Below are 20,803 nucleotides of genomic sequence, written 5' to 3' on the forward strand. Positions count from 1 at the left end.
CTTTTAGATACACTACATAAACCTGGCGGCTACCTCAGCGTGGCAGCGCTTGTGTTGTGGATTTTCACAAGAAGGAACTATACTCTCAGCATTTATGTGCGTGGGTGGGGGTTGAAAGCTGTCCGGGAAGTAAACCCTGGTGGGATTCGCTTTCTCCCTGCAACGCTCGTTAAGATCACGAAAGAGCTTGTTGTCGGTACAGTATTTTTTTTTTTTTAATTTTTTTTCCAAAATCCATTTGGTGAATAATCTACGTGTTGTAGGACAAAAAGACCTGGTGGGATTCGCTTTCTCCCTGCAACGCTCGTTAAGATCACGAAAGAGCTTGTTGTCGGTGCAGTATTTTTTTTTTTTTTTTTAAATTTTATTTTTTTTTTCATTTTCTCCAAAATCCATTTGGTGAATAATCTACGTGTTGTAGGACAAAAAGAGATTACATTCATTAAAAAAAAAAAAAAAAAAGATGTTGCAGCAGGCAACGTCAGTTGTTTGCGTTCTAAAGAAAGTGTTAGAAAAAGACACGCACCAACCTCATGTCAATTCAGGCAAGAACATCCCAGAGCATTTTTGTGATGTGGCCGCAGGGGTCTGGAAAACCCCCACAAAACCAAACGTAACAGTCTGTGGGAATATTTTGTCTGGAAATGCCAACAGAACTGCAACGAAATGGAAAAACTTGGAAGAATCAGCTTTATCGGACAAGTGTGTGTGTGTGTGAAAACACACGAGCTCCTGAAATGTAGCCAGGCAGCATCTTAGCGAAGAGCGATCCCCATAATATGATGAGGCAGGAAATACGCCCGTTTTCCTGCTCCGGTCTCACCCGCAGTTTCCTTCCAGGACACCCCGAAGCGGTCGCCGGCCAATCCCAGAACTTGATTTGGATTTGGTGGAGCATTGCACAGTAACCACTGGAAAGTGCTAAAGCGAAGGACGCGTGAGTATATTAGTTCGTACTCACAAATCATCTGGCAGGAATCCACCTCCCAGAACAGAAGAATACGCGCCGTAGATCGTGGACGAGATCAAGAGAAGCTGACCGGCATCCCGCTCAAACGATTTGGTTTTTGCACTGGCCTGAGGCTTTTTTTTTTTTTTTCCCCTCAGCTTTGACTTGAACTTTATCGTTTTTTTTCAACTTCCTCTTCTCTGTCAAGCTGTCTGGCCCTAGAAAGATCTTTTCAGCAGTTTGCTCCAATCGTTTGATGAATTCCAAAACGGTTGAGGAAAAGGCCGTAAGACTGTAAGGGAGAAAATTCCTGGAAGTCCCTTCGCTGTATTATAAAAGAACCTCTCGAGACGAGGTTGGCAGTCGCGGAATTTGCCGCAGTACATTTGATGTCGTAATTCAAAGTTAGCCAACAGATGTGACTAATGGATGCGCGACGAGAGACGACCGTTCATCATTATGGCGTTGAGGTGCAAAGGAATAAGAATTAGTCAGAAGGCTCACGTTAGGTCAGCCCCGGCGCACCCGCAGGGAACGCAAGCGCAGAGAAAGCCGCCGAAGACCCAAAGAGCCCACGTTCAGTTTTGTGTTTTCTGGGGAGGGGGCGCTTTAGAGCAGCCCGAAACCCGAAGCCCGAGTGCTGCCGTCAACAAGAAAAGAAAAGAACGTGTTTGGCTCAGATAGAAGAGAAGCGAAACTTTGGATCCGGGACAAAGAAAAGCTGCTTCCTGTCATCGACGATACGGGGCCAGTTCGGCTTTTCACAAGTCAGGGAACGCGCCGGATGCTTCGGTCGCAATCGTCCTGCCTGTTAAGATGAACACCGGTCGGCGTTTAATCGCGACAAATGTTTGCTCGTGTCTCATTTTTGCACTATCGGTGGAATGCGAAATGAGCAGGAAGGAATCCAGTGACTCCTGTTGTTTTATGATCAGCGGAGGATGTGCACCGTGCGTGAGTGCAATTGTCTCGCAAAGTCGCTGCCGTCCGTCGCGGCAAATAATCACAACTGAGGCGGACGCGGGATTTAAAGCCCCGCCTCCCCGTCACAAGTCAAAGCATCGGTACGGCTCCGGCGCAAATAATGAATCGTTAGACGACTTCGCACACGACGACATACTCGTTAAACCAACGTAACTACAATAGTAAAAAAAAATCCCGCCAAAATAAGCAACGAATTGTTGGACAAACATTTGAAACGTGCAGCGTAGGTAATGAATGGCAAGGCCTCGAAATAAATCGTTATCACTGCATGTTTTTCCTCCGAATTGTAACCTCAGCACGACTCGGGAATGCCCAGAGTCCGAGAGCCCGACACGCGCCTCCATTCCTTCTCAACGCTCCGCAGAAAATATTCTACAGAATTGTACGGAATGGAAATTTACCGTCTGGACGATGAGCCTGGAGGGCTTCGCTTTCCAAATAATAAGCAACCCAGGCGAGACGGCGAAGTCGAGGTTAACCTGTGCCCTTCGTAGCTGAGAAGTCCGGGGTCTGAATCTCGGCACGGGTTCTCTGTGCTTTCGGGGACTATTGCCGCATCCTTCCGCTTTCCCCACAAGCGAAGGGCTGTCGGATGCGATTGGCTGACGTGGGGCCTCGCGCCCGATCGGCTGAGATCGGGCTCACAATCTACAGATGACAAATTCACGGATGGCCTGAAAGTCATTTTCAGGATTTGAATCGGGATAAATCCTCAGCTTGGTCTGAAATATGGAGTGTACGTCTGGAGCAAAACAGAATTTCAAAGTTGACATGAGTTTCACTTGGCGAAATGAAAAATGAGCTTCTTCCCGTGTTTCACAGCATGGAGATCATTAACGCGTTGAATCAAAAAAAAAAAAAAAAAACCAAACACACTTGAACGATGATATACGCTCGCACAGGTAGCATGTGAAGTGAAACGGGACGTTTTCACAGCTTCTGCTGTCCACGTCGCCTGACATTGAATAGAAATAGACATTCTGTCCTACATCTTCCGATAATGAGGCGACTACACCATCGACCTCCACGACGCAATTTTAAAGAACATTTTGGATGAGAGGAAATAATTGCCTTTTGGCGGTGGGCCCAGAATGCGGAGAGCGAGCAGCTTTGGTCTAAATTGGATCTGGCCGCACGGAGCCGTGATGTCAAGGTGAGAAAGGCCAACGCCGAGCCGGAAGACATTCCGTCCTAATGATCGGCAGTCCGTGGAAACCGCCGCAAAAGACGGAGGGTCGCGAAATGCGCGAGTTTCCTCATGGAGCTCGTCGTCTCCCGATGGCGCCACAAGGACTTCTTGACGAGCTTCGAGTCACGTAACGATTTGCTAGACAGCGAAAATGGCCTCCGGCCAGGACAGACGACGTTCCCGGTCGGGTCGGGAAGGAGTGCGCTGAGGAGCTCCACGACGCCTTGATTGGCAAATTCAACACTTCTCTGAGCAAATTTGTTGTCCCCCGTTTCAAAGTGCCAGCTGTATTTTCGGTTTTGCGAATCCATCCATCCATTCATTCATCAAGCCACTCGTTCTCACAAGGGCCACAGGCGAGCCGGAGCCTGTCCCAGCTCGCTTCTGGCAAGAGGCGGAACGACGTCCCGAATTGGTTGGCAGTCAGCCGCAGGGCACATATCAACATCATCACTGAGCGGGACTCGCGGCGATGGCGTCGCGTGTACCTCGACACCACCGGCGACGCTCTTCGCCTTGAGCGGTGACCCGTTGCAGTTGGCAGATTCGGAGAGGAGGCCATTGCCGCCGCTCTCCATCTGGCAGGTCCTCACCCTTGGGCCTCAATTATCAACCGCAGCGTTACCTCTTACGTGAGACGGTTCTATGAAAAATGTGTCGCCGATTAAAATGAAATGCGATCTTCAATTGGACGGCTTAGTCGCCGTCATGAAAATGTTGCGGATTTGAGCGTCTTCGACGACCTTCGGGACGCCATTTGTGCCAATGGAAAATGCAGCGCCCGAGTGGGACCGGGTGAACAGCAACACGAAGTAACGATATTTGGGTAGACATCGAGTACGAGTGTTTGCGTGGACCCTCTCTTCGTCCACTTTGCAGCAGTACAAGCAACGGTTTCACTTTTAGCTTGATGTACGACGACAGGATATTTTGCCGTCTGCGTGCACTTTGCACAGCTCGCCGGAATGCAAGATGAGTAAAAGTGTCCCAGTCAGCCGCGTGATGGTCCAGATGAAGTTCCGCAAAGAATGACTTTCTTCCCGCAGGCAAGGTCAGCCTCCGCTTCTATCAGACCGGAGCCAAGTTCAAATATTTAGTGCGCTCGTCATAGATTGTGACTCTTATTTGCTCTTCACATCAATGTGGTTTTGTTTCTTCGGGAGAACTTTAGCAGATGAAGTGCGTTTCAGTTACGAAAGCGCGAACCCTTGCCAGTGCCGATGGCGCGTTGAATATAAAATACTAGCGCGTATCGCGGCGCGGCAGGAGACAACTTGTGCCGGTGAGCGCATCCCAGACCTCGACGAATGAAATCGGACATTTTGCAGTCCGTTCCAAACGAGGGCATAGTTAGCTGGGAACAAAATAACGTATCGGCGATCAATAGGAACTCATTGACCGATCGATGAGCGCGTTTCCAAGTGTACAGGAGCCCCCAGTTTGGATGTACAAATGAAGAATATTGTGAAATGCGTCCAAAAGGGCAGGAATAAGAGAAGTGGCATTTTGGCCCTGAGCCCTGAGCCCTGCGCGAGCGAACCCGCCAGGATGCCGGTAGCAACCTCCTCTTTTCGTTTTAATGATCATGTGAAGAAGGTGCCTCCGTCTTTCTCTTCCCATTTCGTGATCCCTTTGTGAGCGCTTTGGATCCGTGCTTTCATCTCCTTTTGTTCATTAAGATCACATTAAGCCGACCAACCGGTGCACTTTGCAACAAAGTCAAAAAGCTGCCGTCTTATCTTGACCACGTCCAGGCCATCTTCACGGTTTATTTACGTTTTTTTTTTTTGTTTGTTTGTTTTTTTCCCCTGGGTTGGGACTTCCGAGTCCAAGGTAGAGACTGATTTTTTTTTTTTTTTTTTTTGTCTTTGACATTTGTGCGTTCGGAGTATCTTTGTCGAACATTGTATCGCATTCGTTCTGCATTCTTTATTTTTCTCTCTTTATTCCGTCATCTGAGGCGGACATTTGGTGAACGTGAACTGAAAGAGTGGACTCTATTACGTCGTCGGACGCACTTTGGAGACGTGCCTATATCAGGTCCGGGTTGACTTTTGGTCGGGCGCTTCTTACAACCACCCTCTGCTTCGGACAAGTGACGACTCGCCTTCCGCCGCTTCGGACGAGTCACGGCTCGCTTTCCGCCGCCTTGCCTTCTGCCTCGTGTCTTTTGGACATTTCTGCATTCATGACTCCATCGCTGGAAGTAACATTCGGACTGCGAAGCGTTTCGAGCGTCAGCTCGTGTTGCACGTGACTAAACTGCCATTATACCTCTGTTTTGCGTTGGCTTGCTGTCGCACTGTATTGTCTTGTGTGAGTGATTAAACGCAATTCAACTGCTCTGTTGTATTTTGCGGGATTTCATTCTTCAAAATTTACACGGAACATAGGAAACAATCTGCCCAGACCGCTGCGCCTTGAGCCATCGCCGTGTCGGAGTGGAAGGGTTTGCATGTCCCAATGATTCTTGGGAAGCCCCGATTGGGTCATCCACGACTTCAGTCTTGGCTGTTTCGTCATGTAAACTGGATACGTTGTGCGTCGTGCGAATCGCTTTTGTCTGTGCACGATACAGACGACTCGTTAACGATTGCAATTTCTGCACGGGGCCGCTTCGGAGTGACTTTGGCCGTTTCAGAAACGGGTCAGGCGGGGAAATGACAGCAAATGTAAATCACATTCCGCTTTAGTTGATTAGACTGCCATATGTCGTTGAACCGGATGAAATATAGACGGCCCACAAATAATATGCGTCTTCCTACCGAGACTTTGGCAGAGGGATCCGACGCAGCGGGCCCTCCAAATGACTCCTAATCATAATCATCATCTTTATTTTGCCAAGTATGTTTAAAAAAAAAAAAAAAAAAAAAAAAAAAAGCACGCATAATTTGTCTCCGGTAGTTTGAGCCGCTCCAGTGCCACAACAGACGGTGAATGCTACTTTGGAGACAGAACGAGGACGGTCAACAAAAGGAACAACGTTGAGAAACTGCCGATGGGAAAGACCAAAATGGTGTTTGGCCGCTTGTGGTCATTTCTGGAAATGTGGCAATACGTGAAAGGAGATGCCTGAAAAGTCCCGAGTGATGAAGTATTATTTGAGGAGATACCATCGTCCTGACCAATAATAATTAGCGTTAAGAACTCTTTTGTGACTCATTTGCAAAAGCAGTCCTCAGTGTCACGCTCTTCTCACTCTCTGACGGATTCTTGATTTAGCTTGCAATAAAACCAATGCCGAGACAAGGAAAGAAGTCCAAATGAAACTTGTGACAAGGAGCGCATCTATTTTTGGTCTCTTGGTTAAGTCTAGACCAAGTATTGCTAATTTTATCGTGCTGGAAATACACATAAAAGGAGCTTGCTGCAGCAGCAAGAGAAAGGATAAAGCTTTGATGCGAAGGGGACAAAGGTTTTGTTTTCGTGTTTTGCGCTTCTCTCGCGTACGTTGACGTCTCGTCCCGCTCGTAAGCTTTTTGCTTTCCAGCCGCTCTCGTGTCTACCGATCAGCTCCCTCCAGCCACTTGTGTGCCTCGTTGTCTTTGTATTGCCGCTCCCAGCTGCTTTCATGGACTTCGTTGATGTTGCTGCATTAGTGATGTTCATCTAAAGTGGGGAATGTTTTTTTTTTTTTTTTTTTTTTTTTATTACTTTCAACCTTGCTTGTTTTGATTCCACCCCTGGTTTGGATTTTTCCCTTTTTTTTTTTTTTGCAATGAAATAGCATTTTGAGACTCGTGCCTTGCCTCCCTACATTCAGCCGTCCGCTTTTTTTTTTTTTTTTGGCCTCAACACCACCACAAAAACCTGCAAACTGGTATTTTTTTTTTTTTTTTTGGAACCAAATAATGGCTGTTTGCAGAATTTAGCGCAGGACGGCATTGATTTGCAAGTCGCATTCGTGCTACTACCATCTATGAGAAAGACAAAGAAATGGCTGGCGTGTTCGCTTTTCTGTGACAGCTGTCCTCGGCGCATCATCAGGGAGGAAGGACGCATGACTCCATCCAGAGGCTCACCCCGGTACTACAAGAAGGTGGAAGACGTGCAGTGGCTTTATTCTCGGTGGTGGTCAGCAGGTGGTGCTGCAAAGGCAGCTTTGATCAATGTACGGCAGTTTGGAGGTGGGGTGGGCTGGGGTGGGGGTGGTCGCAACGGGATCCACATCTTCATCATAACTCTGCAGTCCCTCCCTGATGCCGCCTGTACATGTGTACTGTGGGCCAGTTACGTTGATCACCGTTATTTTGCAAACAATGTTAACATTTTCCAGTAAAAGCTGAAATGAAATACAAATAATTACAGCTTTGCGGAAATTGTTGCAAGAAGACGCATGCAGCGGAGACTAATGTTCTTACATGCTTGGCCATTAAAACAAATTTTGATTCTGAAAGTTCGCCATCCACAACCTTTTTATTTTTTTCCCCAGTATCTCTTTGTTCTCTGCCCGCGTCTATTTTTATCTCAGCGTTCGCGGGAGGAGTCAGAGAAATGACGAGGGTTGCTCGTCTCCATGGCAACTATATTGCTAGCCTCCGTTATGTCTTTTTTGACGCCGGTCATGTTTACATTTCCATCCTGCGAGTCGTGCGACGGCCCCTTTTTTGCCAGCAGCGACCCTACGGATGCTCTTCGGCGGACTTGGGCGGGGTGGGTGGCGCCTCCCCCGTCCGCCCTTAGTCCGCTTGGTATTCCAGCCCCGTTCGTCGTGATGCCCCCCCCCCCCCCCCCCCCGCATAACCTCCAATGAGTTTGGTGTTTCTCTCTCAGCCAATGGCCGCCTTGTTGTGGAGCGATTCCGTCCACGGATGCGAGCCTCTCGCTTTGCCTGCCGTGCCGCGTGCCGCCGCTGCGAGGCCCACTTTCACGAGGGGAGAGGCGACTTTTCTGAGTTCCTGGAGGTGGGGGTGGTTCCCCCATTCCCCTTCTTGTTCGGGATCCTACTGGGAAATGAAGCTTTACAACCTCTGCAAAGTGGCCCCCTCTTTTGACACCCACGCTGTACTGCTTGCGTGCTATCTGGAATATTATAATTTACGTCGATTTTAACCCTCTCACCGCTTGACTTACATTTTTTTTTTCTTATTCTCTAGTTGTAAAACCTAAACTCCCATAAAATCCTGCTACATCAAAGCAAGCAGCGCAAACAAATCAGCAATCCACTGGCGTTGCTCATGGATTCCCCAGCCTTTAATCTTCTCATCGTTAAAATATTTTCAAGGCGTCCACGTGGGAAACTGAGCACGCTTTCCGTTCTACTTGCGGGAGTTCCGAGCGCTCATGCGGCCATGTGATGCTACAAACTCACAACGGAGGCTTGTGAAGCTTCAGGAGCAGGAAAAGTTTCCTCAGAGGCGTAAAGAAGATGAGAGTCAGGGGCGCGCTATAATGGTAACAACGTAGGGGTGGGGGGCTGAGCGGGGACACCGATGAAACATGAGCGCAAGATAGAAATATACCATAGGGGAAAAGAGCAGACTGATGTTCAGCCTCACATTTTTAATAAACCTCCCTGAAAAGGAAGACTGAATTTGCGACTCCCCAGGAAAGTCTGTGTGTGTGTGTGTGGTGTGTGTGTGTGTGTGTGTGTGTGGGGGGGTGTTAATGAAGGTAATTCTGTGGTATCATCTACACGAGTTGACGTGCTCGTAGCCCTGAGGTGCTAAGGACTCGCCGACGATAGTCCAGATTGGCCGGATAACATGCCTTTTGCTGTTGGCGGCGACCCCTAACCTGCGGCACCTAGCGGGAGTGGGGCAGGTGGTCCCAGCGGGACCAGGTGGAAACGTCACCTGCCACACTTGCGCTTGTGCCAAACGCAAATAGAAATGCAGGCTGCGGTACTTCAAGCGGCGCACCGCCAATTGCTCGGTCTAGAGCGCCGTTTCACACCACTGATTGAGCCGAGGCAAACTTTTGGCCTTAGAAAGGCCCGACGGCACCCCGCCAAACAAAAAATGTCATCAATAGTATGTATATTCTGAGGGGGGGGGACTGGCCAAGTCTGAAATTACGCACAAATTCACTTGGTGTGAAATGATTTGACCCGAGTCTGTCCATCTCTGAGCTAGACTGGGTTTGTATTCCGTAAGCATTTCTTTCATCTAACCAGCACCTGTACCATTTAGTGATTTATAGACCAGCAGCAGAACTTTCAAATCTATTCTAAAAATGACTGGAAGCCAGTGGAAAGACTATAGAAATGGAGTTCTGTGCTCTGACCTCATTGTTCTGGTCAGAACCCGAGCTGCGGTATTCTCAATGAATGCTCTTTTTGGGGAGTCCAGTCAGAAGACCGGTACGAGGGTCAAGTTTAATTGAGACAAAAGCATGGATGAACTTTTCCTGGTCTGGTTGACGTCTTGTCATCACGTGACCCCCTCCACCCTGCCCTCAAATGCAACGCAGTCAATACTGGCTCGGAGTTGGATTTTGACGAGTGCTGCATCAATACCACGGCGCAGAAGGAGGTACATTTGTGAGCTTATCTTGCCTTTCACATTCCTCTTGACAAGATTGTTTACAACATAAGTACAGAAGACACACCGCCCCCCAAAAAATAACCTCCTGTCCAACAAAATTGCATTTGCCCATCTCCGTTGAGCATAAAGTGTAGAACTGCTGCTGGCAAAAGAACTAGTGACAAATATTTGATTCCCCCCCCCCCCTTTTTTTTAAGAATAGATTCTATCCATAAGTACATAAACTATGAGAAGCAGAAACTGGGGCCACCCACCCGAACCCCCCCCCCCCAACACTTCGGGTTAGGGTTAGCTACCTTGGTATGGTGAACAGAATTGGTGACAAAGGGCAGCCTTGATGGACTTCAACCCTCACTGGATTTATGTACAATTGTTTGCGGCACTTTCAAGCATCTGGAAGTTGCACCCAAGACTTGCGGAGTTGGCTGGGAGCAGAGTTTTTGAGGTGTGGCGGGTGTGCTGTCAACGAACTCGCATGTTGTCAGTCGACCTACCGGGAGCTTCCAAAGTCATCGTTTGGACTTGCCCTGCGTTCTTTCAAGATGTAGGAACAGCTGATGATGCAACGTGCGTTTTTGCACAGTGGACGGAAAGGTTAGCCGGCTTCAAGTGTGCGCTAAATAAAAGGAATGAATTCATTGCCTCGATTGTCTGGAAACGTGTAGCGCAGCTGCTTTGATATGACACAAGTCCCTTGGCTCAAGTACACACAATCCCCTTGTGTGTACTTTGCAGCTGTTCCTGTTTCACTGCGACGACTCCACAGCTGGATTCAAGTTGACACTTTTGCAGGAGAAACGAGCTACCTTGAAGAATGACGCGCAAACGTGAGTCCGAGCGTCAAACGCATCAAATTCATCACGCGTACGAAAGCTGTTTGTATCCAGGCAGAATTTCTCTCATGTGAAACTTTATAAAGGAGAAAAAGAGAAATGTGCTCCGATTAGAGCCACCATCAACCTTGTGTGGTGTCGATGTAAATATCGGGAATGGTTGGGACTTGTACTTCATTGAAATACATTTTTTTAGTTCGTGTTCAGACGGGAAAAGCAAGATCGCTTTGCAGAACCACTCCGGTACTTTTAACCTGCTCATCTCCTACATTGCGACGGTGATTTCATTTCAAAATCTAGGATTTGAACAATGCAAAACAAAACAAACAAAAAAAAAAAAAAAACCACGGCTAAAATAAAAGCGTGACTTTCCGGCCCTCACAAGGAATGGTGTCCATACACGGCTCATTTCGCAAACCTGACAAGATGACTCGACGAACGTGGCCGCCCCCCATTTTCTTAATGACGTGCGCCGCTGTGATGAGCTATGATACTTGCCTGATCTAGAAACTTCTGGCAGCTGTAAAAGACATCTTGTCAATTAAAAAACTCACAGCGGAGGATTGGGATCCCACAAGGACTTACTGGTAAATTATCCATTTATGGTCTGCTTACAGCTGTGTAATTACACTTGACCGTAGTTCCTCCTATTGTGGCGTGAGAGGGGATTGCTGAAGTCCACCTCTTTTTAATTTGCCTTGATGAATCAGGCTCAGAAAAAAAAAACAACAACAACAAAAAAATCATGCTTGCGCGGGTTCAAAAAAAATGAATTTGGGAACATTAAATATCAGAGAGAAACGGCAGGCCACCAGACGCTGAAGTCAGTCACTCCAGTTAAGAGTTTCTGAACTTCTCTTGATCTAATAAAATAAACAATGTGAGTGCAAGTCAAGCCTTATTTTATAACGACACAAATGTGCACCTCCCAGGACGTCTATTTTTGTTTCAATGCATTCGCAGCCCTAATAACAGTCAGCGCCACACGGCCCGAGTCGGCTCCACCTGCAGTTCCGAGTCCTCTCTTAGCTCTTAAAAGCTTTTCGATGCATCTGAAAATATTTATGAATCGAAACACAGGTAGGTTTTTTTTTTTTTTTTTTTTTTTTTTCTCCCCCCTGCAGCGACTGAGTGCCATTGGCGAAGGCCGTGTCAGCCGAGCAACCGAGTTCTATTTGCAGACTCAAGCACAAAGTCCATTTGGGCACGTTCGCGTATTGACTAACCATTAGAAGCACGGCCTAATGGCACGGAAGAAGCTTCATGCAGTAACCGCATACAGTCGCCGTTGAAATCGGTATTTTGTAACGATTTGGGCGGGGGTTGCAGAGGGTTAGGGGTCAGGGTTAGCCCCAACCCTACTGCACGTCAGGCGTGCTTTTGTGTATTTGACAACAACGTCACAGCCTTCTCCTCCTTTTTTTTTTTTTTTCTTCCTTAGTCGAAGCACGAGAATGCAGCCCTATGGGGGCACAAACCAGTGCAATCTGTAGGCCGGTCCCAAGCCCGGATAAATGCAGAGGGTTGCGTCAGGAAGGGCATCCGGCGTAAAAACTGTGCCAAACAAATATGAGCGTTCATCTAAAGAATCCCATACCGGATCGGTCGTGGCCCGGGTTAACAACGCCCGCCCCCGGCACTGCTAACCTACAGGGCGTCGGTGGAAATTCAGCTACTGTGGGTCGAAGACAAAGAAGAGGAGGAAACCGGATCCAGCGTCAGAAGAAAAAGAGGAATGCACAGAGCCTACAACTGAGTGTAGGGACTTTGAATGTTGGGACTATGACAGGAAAAGCACAGGAGTTGGTTGACATGATGATTAGGAGAAAGGTTGATATTCTGTGCATCCAAGAGAGCAGGTGGAAAGGTAGTAAGGCTAGAAGTTTGGGAGCAGGGTTTAAATTATTCTACCACGGAGTAGATGGGAAGAGAAATGGAGTAGGGGTTATTTTAAAGGAAGAGCTGGCTAAGAATGTCTTGGAGGTGAAAAGAGTATCAGATCGAGTGATGAGACTAAAATTTGAAATTGAGGGTGTTATGTTTAATGTGGTTAGCGGCTATGCACCACAGGTAGGATGTGACCTAGAGTTGAAAGAGAAATTCTGGAAGGAACTAGATGAAGTAGTTCTGAGCATCCCAGACAGCGAGAGAGTTGTGATTGGTGCAGATTGTAATGGACATATTGGTAAAGGAAACAGGGGCGATGAAGAAGTGATGGGTAAGTACGGCATCCAGGAAAGGAACTTTGAAGGGCAGATGGTGGTGGACTTTGCAAAAAGGATGGAGATGGCTGTAGTGAACACTTATTTCCAGAAGAGGGAGGAACACATAGTGACCTACAAGAGCGGAGGTAGAACCACGCAGGTAGATTATATTTTGTGCAGACGATGTAATCTGAAGGAGGTTACTGACTGTAAAGTAGTGGTAGGGGAGAGTGTAGCTCGACAGCATAGGATGGTAGTGTGTAGGATGACTCTGGTGGTGGGTAGGAAGATTAAGAAGACAAAGGTAGAGCAGAGAACCATGTGGTGGAAGCTGAGAAAGGAAGAATGTTGTGCGGCCTTCCGGAAAGAGGTGAGACAGGCTCTCGATGGACAACCGAAGCTCCCGGAAGACTGGACGACGACAGCCAAGGTGATCAGAGAGACAGGCAGGAGAGTACTTGGTGTGTCATCTGGTAGGAAAGGGGAGAAGGAGACTTGGTGGTGGAACCCCAAAATACAGGGAGTAATACAAGGAAAGAGATTAGCGAAGAAGAAGGGGGACACGGAGAGGACTGAGGAGAGGCGAAAGGAGTACATCGAGATGCGACGTAGGGCAAAGGTAGAGGTGGCAAAGGCTAAACAAGAGGCATATGAAGACATGTACACCAGGTTGGACACGAAAGAAGGAGAAAAGGATCTCTACAGGTTGGCCAGACAGACGGATAGAAATGGGAAGGATGTGCAGCAGGTAAGGGTGATTAAGGATAGAGATGGAAATGTCTTGACTGGTGCCGGTAGTGTGCTAAATAGATGGAAAGAATACTTTGAGAAGTTGATGAATGAAGAAAATGAGAGAGAAGGAAGAGTTGAAGAGGCAAGAGTGAAGGACCAGGAAGTGGAAATGATTACTAAGGGGGAAGTCAGAAAGGCATTACAAAGGATGAAAAATGGGAAGGCAGTTGGTCCTGATGACATACCGGTAGAGGTATGGAAGCAATTTGGAGAGATGGCTGTGGAGTTTTTGACCAACTTATTCAACAGAATACTAGCGGGCGAAAAGATGCCTGAAGAATGGAGGAAAAGTGTTCTAGTTCCCATTTTTAAGAACAAAGGGGATGTTCAGAGCTGTGGGAACTATAGAGGAATAAAGTTGATGAGCCACACAATGAAGTTATGGGAAAGAGTAGTGGAGGCTAGACTCAGGACAGAAGTAAGTATCTGCGAGCAACACGATGGTTTCATGCCTAGAAAGAGTACCACAGATGCATTATTTGCCTTGAGGATGCTCGTGGAAAAGTACAGAGAAGGTCAGCAGGAGCTACATTGTGTCTTTGGATCTAGAGAAAGCCTATGACAGAGTACCAAGAGAGGAACTGTGGTACTGCATGCGTAAGTCTGGTGTGGCAGAGAAGTATGTTAAAATAGTACAGGACATGTATGATGGCAGCAGAACAATGGTGAGGGTGACAGAGGAATTTAAGGTGGAGGTGGGACTGGATCAGGGATCAGCTCTGAGCCCCTTCCTGTTTGCAGTGGTAATGGATAGGCTGACAGATGAGGTTAGACTGGAATCCCCTTGGACCATGATGTTCGCAGATGATATTGTGATATGCAGTGAAAGCAGGGAGCAGGCGGGGGAACAATTGGAAAGATGGTAGCATGCACTGGAAAGGAGAGGAATGAAGATTAGCCAAAGTAAAACAGAATATATGTGCGTGAATGAGAAAAGTGGAGGGGGAAGAGTGAGGCTACAGGGAGAAGAGATGGCGAGGGTGGACGACTTCAAATACTTGGGGTCAACAATACAGAGCAATGGAGAGTGTGGTCAGGAAGTGAAGAAACGGGTCCAAGCAGGTTGGAACAGCTGGCGAAAGGTGTCTGGTGTGTTATGTGACAGAAGAGTGTCTGCTAGGATGAAGGGCAAAGTTTACAAAACAGTGGTGAGGCCGGCCATGATGTACGGATTAGAGACAGTGGCACTGAAGAAACAACAGGAAACAGAACTGGAGGTGGCAGAAATGAAGATGTTGAGGTTCTCGCTCGGAGTGAGCAGGTTGGATAGGATTAGAAATGAGCTCATTCGAGGGACAGCCAAAGTTGAACGTTTTGCTGACAAGGTTCGAGAGAGAAGACTTCGATGGTTTGGACATGTTCAGAGGCGAGAGAGTGAGTATATTGGTAGAAGGATGCTGAGGATGGAGCTGCCAGGCAAAAGAGCGAGAGGAAGACAAAAGAGAAGGTTTATGGATGTGGTGAGGGAAGACATGAGGGCAGTTGGGGTTAGAGAGGAAGATGCACGAGATCGGCTGAAATGGCAAAAGATGACACGCTGTGGCGACCCCTAACGGGACAAGCCGAAAGGAAAAGAAGAAGTCGAAGCACGAGGCTCATTGGCGCCGCCGGTCCGTTTCATATTGGAAATGAGCCATTTTCTGCTGTCCGCGCGCGCGTACTTTTGCTATTGCAGCGGCGACGACAGAGCGGCGTCTTCTTTCCCGCCGACTGCGTTCAAGAGCGCCTGTTTTGGGATTGTTCACCGATGCATATCAATCGGCGTGCTTTGAATGTGAAAGATTAGGATCGACGGGATCGGGAAACGGCACGAGTGAGCTTGCGGGGGAAACTCCTCCTCTGACTTTGCCACTCACTTTGTTTGTTTGTTCATCATAATATCGGGGGGGCAAATGCAGTTATTGTCACTGGAAAGCTTGCGCTCTGCGAATTTGAAAATACCTTTGGCACCATTGTTTTGTTTTGCCCTCCTGTGCGCATCCAAGATGCAAGCGGTGGCACGGCTGTTTCCATGGCAACAGCTATCTGTGTGAGGAATCCATTAACCCTTCCTCACAGGAGTTCTGTGCAGAAGTCCCGCATTGAATACAGATATGAAATAAGGAGGCGATGCGACGGTGCTATTTTTGCCACGCATGATAATATTTGAGAAATACTTCATCATATTCCTGGAAGTAGAGGGGACTTCATGTTTGCTTTGTTTCTGTGGCCAGTCTTGTTGTTATGTCAGGCTTTGACGTTTTCATTTCCAGGACAGCGGGGAGAATTCAAAAGGGGGCGCTTTCAATGCAAACGTCAACATTACACGTGACGCGAGTCGCCTTTTTGTCAGTATCAAAGCCGAAGGACAAAATGGAGATGATAGCGTTAGCCAATGACAAACACGTGTGATCACGTTATGATCTTGCTGGGTACGAGAGGTGCCGTCGCTCAATCAAAGAAAAACAGGACGATGCTTGCTCTTGACTTTCACACGTGGCTTTCTTTTTAGTCCTTACTCCAGCAGAGGTGCATTCGTCACTTCCGGTTAGGTGAACAATTCTCAGGGAACTAACGAGGACCTTCCAAATAACGTTCAAGCAATAACGGAACAAAACACGACCTACACAAATACTAACGTCCACGGGAACGGTGGAGTGTTGTGAGGTCACTGGACAGCAGATGTTCCATTTGGATATTGATGAACCATTGAAAAATGAACTTCTACTACGACTTTTTCAGACGTTCTAATTCAACACACAGCAGCCGTGTAATGTTCCCTTCCTGAAATGACACGACTTCAATCATGGCGAGTATTTGTCCAATTAGCTGTTGTGCATTGCCAATAGTCATTTAGGGGATTCCAAAAAAAAAAAAAAAAAAAGCTCCTAAAGCCTCTGAAGTCTCCAGTGATCATTTTTGTGTGACTTCGGAGCAACATTCCACAAAATCCCAATGGGCGGAGCTCGGGGGCAAAAATACCCGGCAGGAACTGCGTGTAAACGCTGATACGACGCATCGAACCTTGGCTTTGTTGTGAAGCATCTCGTGCCATTTTTATTGATTCTATTAAAGAAAAACAAAATGGTCAACATCTCTCGCTTTCGTGGGCGCACTCATTACTTTGCAATGAAGTCGGAACCTCGGGAGCACTCCAGAGTTGAACAAAACCGCGTAGTACATGTTGAAATCATTTTTGGGATTCATTTTTAATGGTCAATGCCACCATTGGGTCACAAATAACAAATGAAATCCTGCAGCGTATGCCCGAGAGAGATTCATTGATGGAGGAAACGCGCGACGCATCGTTCTGGCTGTTGATGCGATCGTTGCATTTATCGTTTCTGACGCAGACATGGCAGAAATCTCCAAGCCGCTTTTCTGGGGTGTGGGAGGAAGCCGCAAAAACCTCTCCCGGCCAGTTTAGCCGAGCTCCGAGTGGGCTTCCTTGGGGTAGCGTAGCAACCGTTGCCGGGGGCCTGCTTGGCCTGCTTGGAGTGCTGCTTCAAAGCTGCTCAAAGCCTCTGATCTCATTATGGCAACGGGTGGCGCGATTTACATCCAGGCCGGCCGGACCTTCCTTTTCTCGGCCGAAGGCGACTCCCGCAGCCGAAGAAGCGGTGACAAACGACGCGCGTGGCCCGGTTCAAACGTCAGAGACAATTCGGCTGTCGACAAAGCGCTTCGTGGGCAAACCGATGCGCCGATTGTGTCTTCGAGAGGGCGACCTGGCCGACCGGGCTCCCGTTCCAAGAGTCTGCCTTGTATTTGTATTGCAGACAACGCGCGCTGCAGTGATTGAATGTGCCACCGTGACTCACCACGTCGGCTTGCTCTTCCCCGAGGTCTGGCTCCCCCCCCCCCCCCCCCAACCAGCAAGCGGCTCGGGTGTGACTTTGCTCACCCGGTAATTCAAACTCGCCCATTAGTGAAATAAAGCGAGTCGCTATTGTTCAAAGCTAGAGTCACTTACTAGCTTTCTAAAACTATTTGCTTTGGCCTACTTCCATTTTATGACATTAGGTTAAATAATATTCATTCATCCTATTCACATCTTGTCTTTAAAAAAAAAAATAAAAATCCTCCGAAAGTAATACATATTTCCTTGCCAGCCGTTATGTGTTTAATATACTCAAGAATTCCCCCTGCAAATCTTCAAAAATTTGTGTCCTGGGCTGCCAAATATTTAATGAATGTTGGTTTAAAAAAAAACAAACAAAAAAAATGTCACACAGCAGTAAATGACCATGAGCCTGTCCCAGATTTTTTGGAAACGTGTTGCAGCCATAAAATTCCAAGTTACTGATTATTTCCCCAAAACAAAAAGCATTTATCCGTTTGAACATGAAAGATCTTGTATTCAAGTAAACACAGGCCGAACATGAATCATTGTTTTGATTTATGGTTAACACTACGCCTCAAACTCTTTGTCCTTTCAGGACACTTCTGTTGTTTTTCACGGGAGGTCGAACTTTTCAAACTCTGGGAAGGATACGAGCAGTATAACTGAGCAAGTCTTGCGGACATTTGGGACCCGGGAAGGTGCGGATAATCACAGTGTGGCGCAAGCAACGGAACGGTGTGGACAATTTCTTCCAAAACCTCAAAGCAGATGACATTTATCACATTCTTTTTTTTTTTTTTTTATTGATTAGGAATATGTTCAAAATATGGCGGATTTTTGAGGGCTGGAATGGCTTATTATTGGAGCACTTCCGTAGGTTTACTAAGTGAGTCGTAGCTTATCAAGTCAATGCTTTTTCTCTCTTTAATGGCAGTATAACAACAATGTTGCCGATATGTGGACAATACCTTACTGGTTGTTAGGTATGATTATCATGATATGGCGAACACCCAGATGGATGATACTATACTTTCTCCTTGACTTTTTTTTTTTTTTAGCTCGTGGCTCACAGGTAAATCGTTTCTGGCTGTGTATGCGAGCAGCACCAGCAACAGATGTGAAAAGAAAAGATCCATGAAAGAGAGACGAGGATGAGGACGCGTGCTGATGAAGCACAAGTGAGATATCGCACGTCTGTCCCCCCCAAGAAAATGGAAAAACATGCTTGCTTCCCGTGTTTTTTTTTTTTTTTTGTGTGTGTCCCACTGACTCGGCCGTGGTGACTCTCTTCATTGAAACGAGCCTTTGCGCATTAGGCTTCGATTCGCCACAACTGGATAGGGTTGCTTAGCAACTGGACAGCAAAGCGATCCCAGAAGGAAAACCTCGTCTGTACAAAACACGAGCCTGTATGCTCCCGGAATGGTGATGCGATCCGGCATGCTCGCCGTTTCCACGAATTTACGCAGGGATGCAAATGTAAAGTCTCCCAATCTGTGTTTTCTCGTCTCTTTTGTCACATTCCCCACACCCACGCGCACACGCCATAAGTCGTAAGGTTTCGATGAGGAGACGCAGTTGAGCGCATGAGCAGACTGTCGCTTAGGAATTCCTTTGGTGCCAACCCCCCGCCCCCCCCCCCCCCCCACACACACACCCTCCAGTCGGATATTTATTTTCATTTCAGAGCTGAGGACTTTTCAAATAGATAAGAAGCCAAAAGAGCAAAATATTGCATATGCTCGGATGTCTGCTGTCCGTGCAGCGTTTCCAACGCCATTTAGGGAGGGCTGGACCCGCACGGGAGGCGAGTGGACTTTGCACCTCCGAGGGGGACTCTCGAGTACACGCGTTGTCACACGAGGGGCATTTCTTTCCATTGGGAGATGTGATCTACACCGCTCTGACGTCTGCATCAGATATTACCCACTTGCTTCCCCCCCCCCCCAACCCCCCTCCCCAATGTGCATTTTCCCCTCAGCGACTTTGCGCTGATCTCCATCATCATCATCATCATCGTCATCCTCATCCTCATCATCATCCTCATCTGCAGCAGCGACAAGAGGAGAAAGCAGGGAATGAAGATTCCATTTTTTTTCTCTTTGTGAGCTCCCAGCCGAGAGAAAGAGCTGACTCTTCCCCGACCGACATCACGTCTGGTTCCAGTCGGCGCCGCTCCTGCAGCTGCAACCATGCCTCTTGTGCACACTTGGACCGGGAAATTTCATCCGCCGATCTGAGACTACTTTCTGTCTGTTTTCTCGTCATTGCTGGCACCGCGTTTTGATATTCGAACGGGTTGTTTTCGAGCAAGATGTCCGGTCTGGCGGTGTTGGTCGAGGGGCTCTGTGACCTGCACGGATTTCCATAGCCAATTATTCCAATTTTTGACATCCAGAAGCCTGCTTGAAGACGTCGCATGCGTACACGTAGGCTCCAGTTTACTGGACATTCTACTCCCATTGCCTGTTTTTACTTTGTGCATTTGCCGGACCGAGGAACCAGTTGACTGGTTGGATTATAGAGACTAGAAATAAGGATTTGTGGAGATGGTGGGTCGTCAAGAAGATCAATTATGTGGAATTTTCTCTGCTCTGGCGGCTTTGTCCTTCGCATGTTTTATTCAAAGGTAAGAAAAACGTAGGCCGGGGGGAAAAAAAAAAAAAAAAAAAACAACTTTTGCAGGAATTTATGTGATTGTCGGTGAAGAAGAGCCTGAGAGATGACAAATTGCATCGAAAGGCTTCGCAGGCCTCCTTATTACTGCTTCCAACACGCTGGCGCCGTGTGTGCACGCCCTCCATGCCCAAATGCAATATTCCTAATCACGCGCATTCGAGTGCGTGGCTGCCACCTAAGCGGGCAGACCTCAGGAGGTCCAGGTGCTAATTACAGTAGTTGATTGGATCACATCGATGAGAAGATTCCAAGATGTGAGTGACAAAACACTTGCACATGTGACGTTCAAATGTTCACACAACGCCGTCGTGCCCGTATTTGTATTGTTCAATGTTTAATTACTCGCTTGTGGTGAATCAATCGCAAATAAATGACGACATTGGACCTCCTCAACCAGATGTGTCCCATTTGCAACTTCAACTCACACCAAGCCTGAACGAGAGCAGAATGGCAGAAAAGCAAAGTCGTCGTCCCCCCCCCGCCAACAATGGATTTTGCCTTGGAAGGCATCCCGTGTGGCCTCCTCCTCTTTCTTGTCTGCAGTCACCCCCGGCCTCAACCGCGTCTAATGCATGATATCCTGGAACTGGGACCGCAGCAAAAAGAAATAACCAGGTGGGCAATCTCAGCAGGTGTCACGCACCCCCTTCTTGTAACAACCTGGGGGGGTCGGGTCCGGCACACAGGTTCTGCGAGCATCCAGCGAGCTGGACTTTTCTATGTGAGCTAATTGAGCGGCGGAGCCCCTCGCTAAGCCGCCGGTCCCCCCCCCACTCAATCCCACTCCACATCCTGCCCCTGAGCCGGAGCCACGGCCTCCCTTGAGGGGCTGCGGTCCGCGGCACCAATGTTGACCCTCCTGTTG

The 20,803-nt window shown here is 47.8% G+C and overlaps 1 protein-coding gene across 8 annotated transcripts in view; it reads left to right on the plus strand.

Annotated features, from left to right (window-relative positions):
- The window catches only part of gabrb4 (gamma-aminobutyric acid type A receptor subunit beta4), a 62,660-nt gene that overhangs the window by 3,487 nt on the left and 38,370 nt on the right, over positions 1–20,803 (plus strand). For 2 of the 8 annotated variants that reach the window (XM_061803252.1, XM_061803253.1), the window contains exon 1: positions 10,407–10,434. The exons of 1 other annotated variant lie outside the window; for it this stretch is intronic. In XM_061803252.1, coding sequence (XP_061659236.1) covers positions 10,422–10,434 — 13 coding nt within the window. In that variant the 5' untranslated portion in view covers positions 10,407–10,421. Of the gene's footprint in view, positions 1–10,406; positions 10,435–18,411; positions 18,438–18,964; positions 19,889–20,803 lie in introns of those variants that run through there. 5 more of the 8 variants (XM_061803250.1, XM_061803249.1, XM_061803251.1 and 2 more) reach the window with 5 other exon arrangements.

This window comes from Syngnathoides biaculeatus, chromosome 18 (assembly GCF_019802595.1).
Source record: "Syngnathoides biaculeatus isolate LvHL_M chromosome 18, ASM1980259v1, whole genome shotgun sequence".
NCBI lineage: Eukaryota > Metazoa > Chordata > Actinopteri > Syngnathiformes > Syngnathidae > Syngnathoides > Syngnathoides biaculeatus.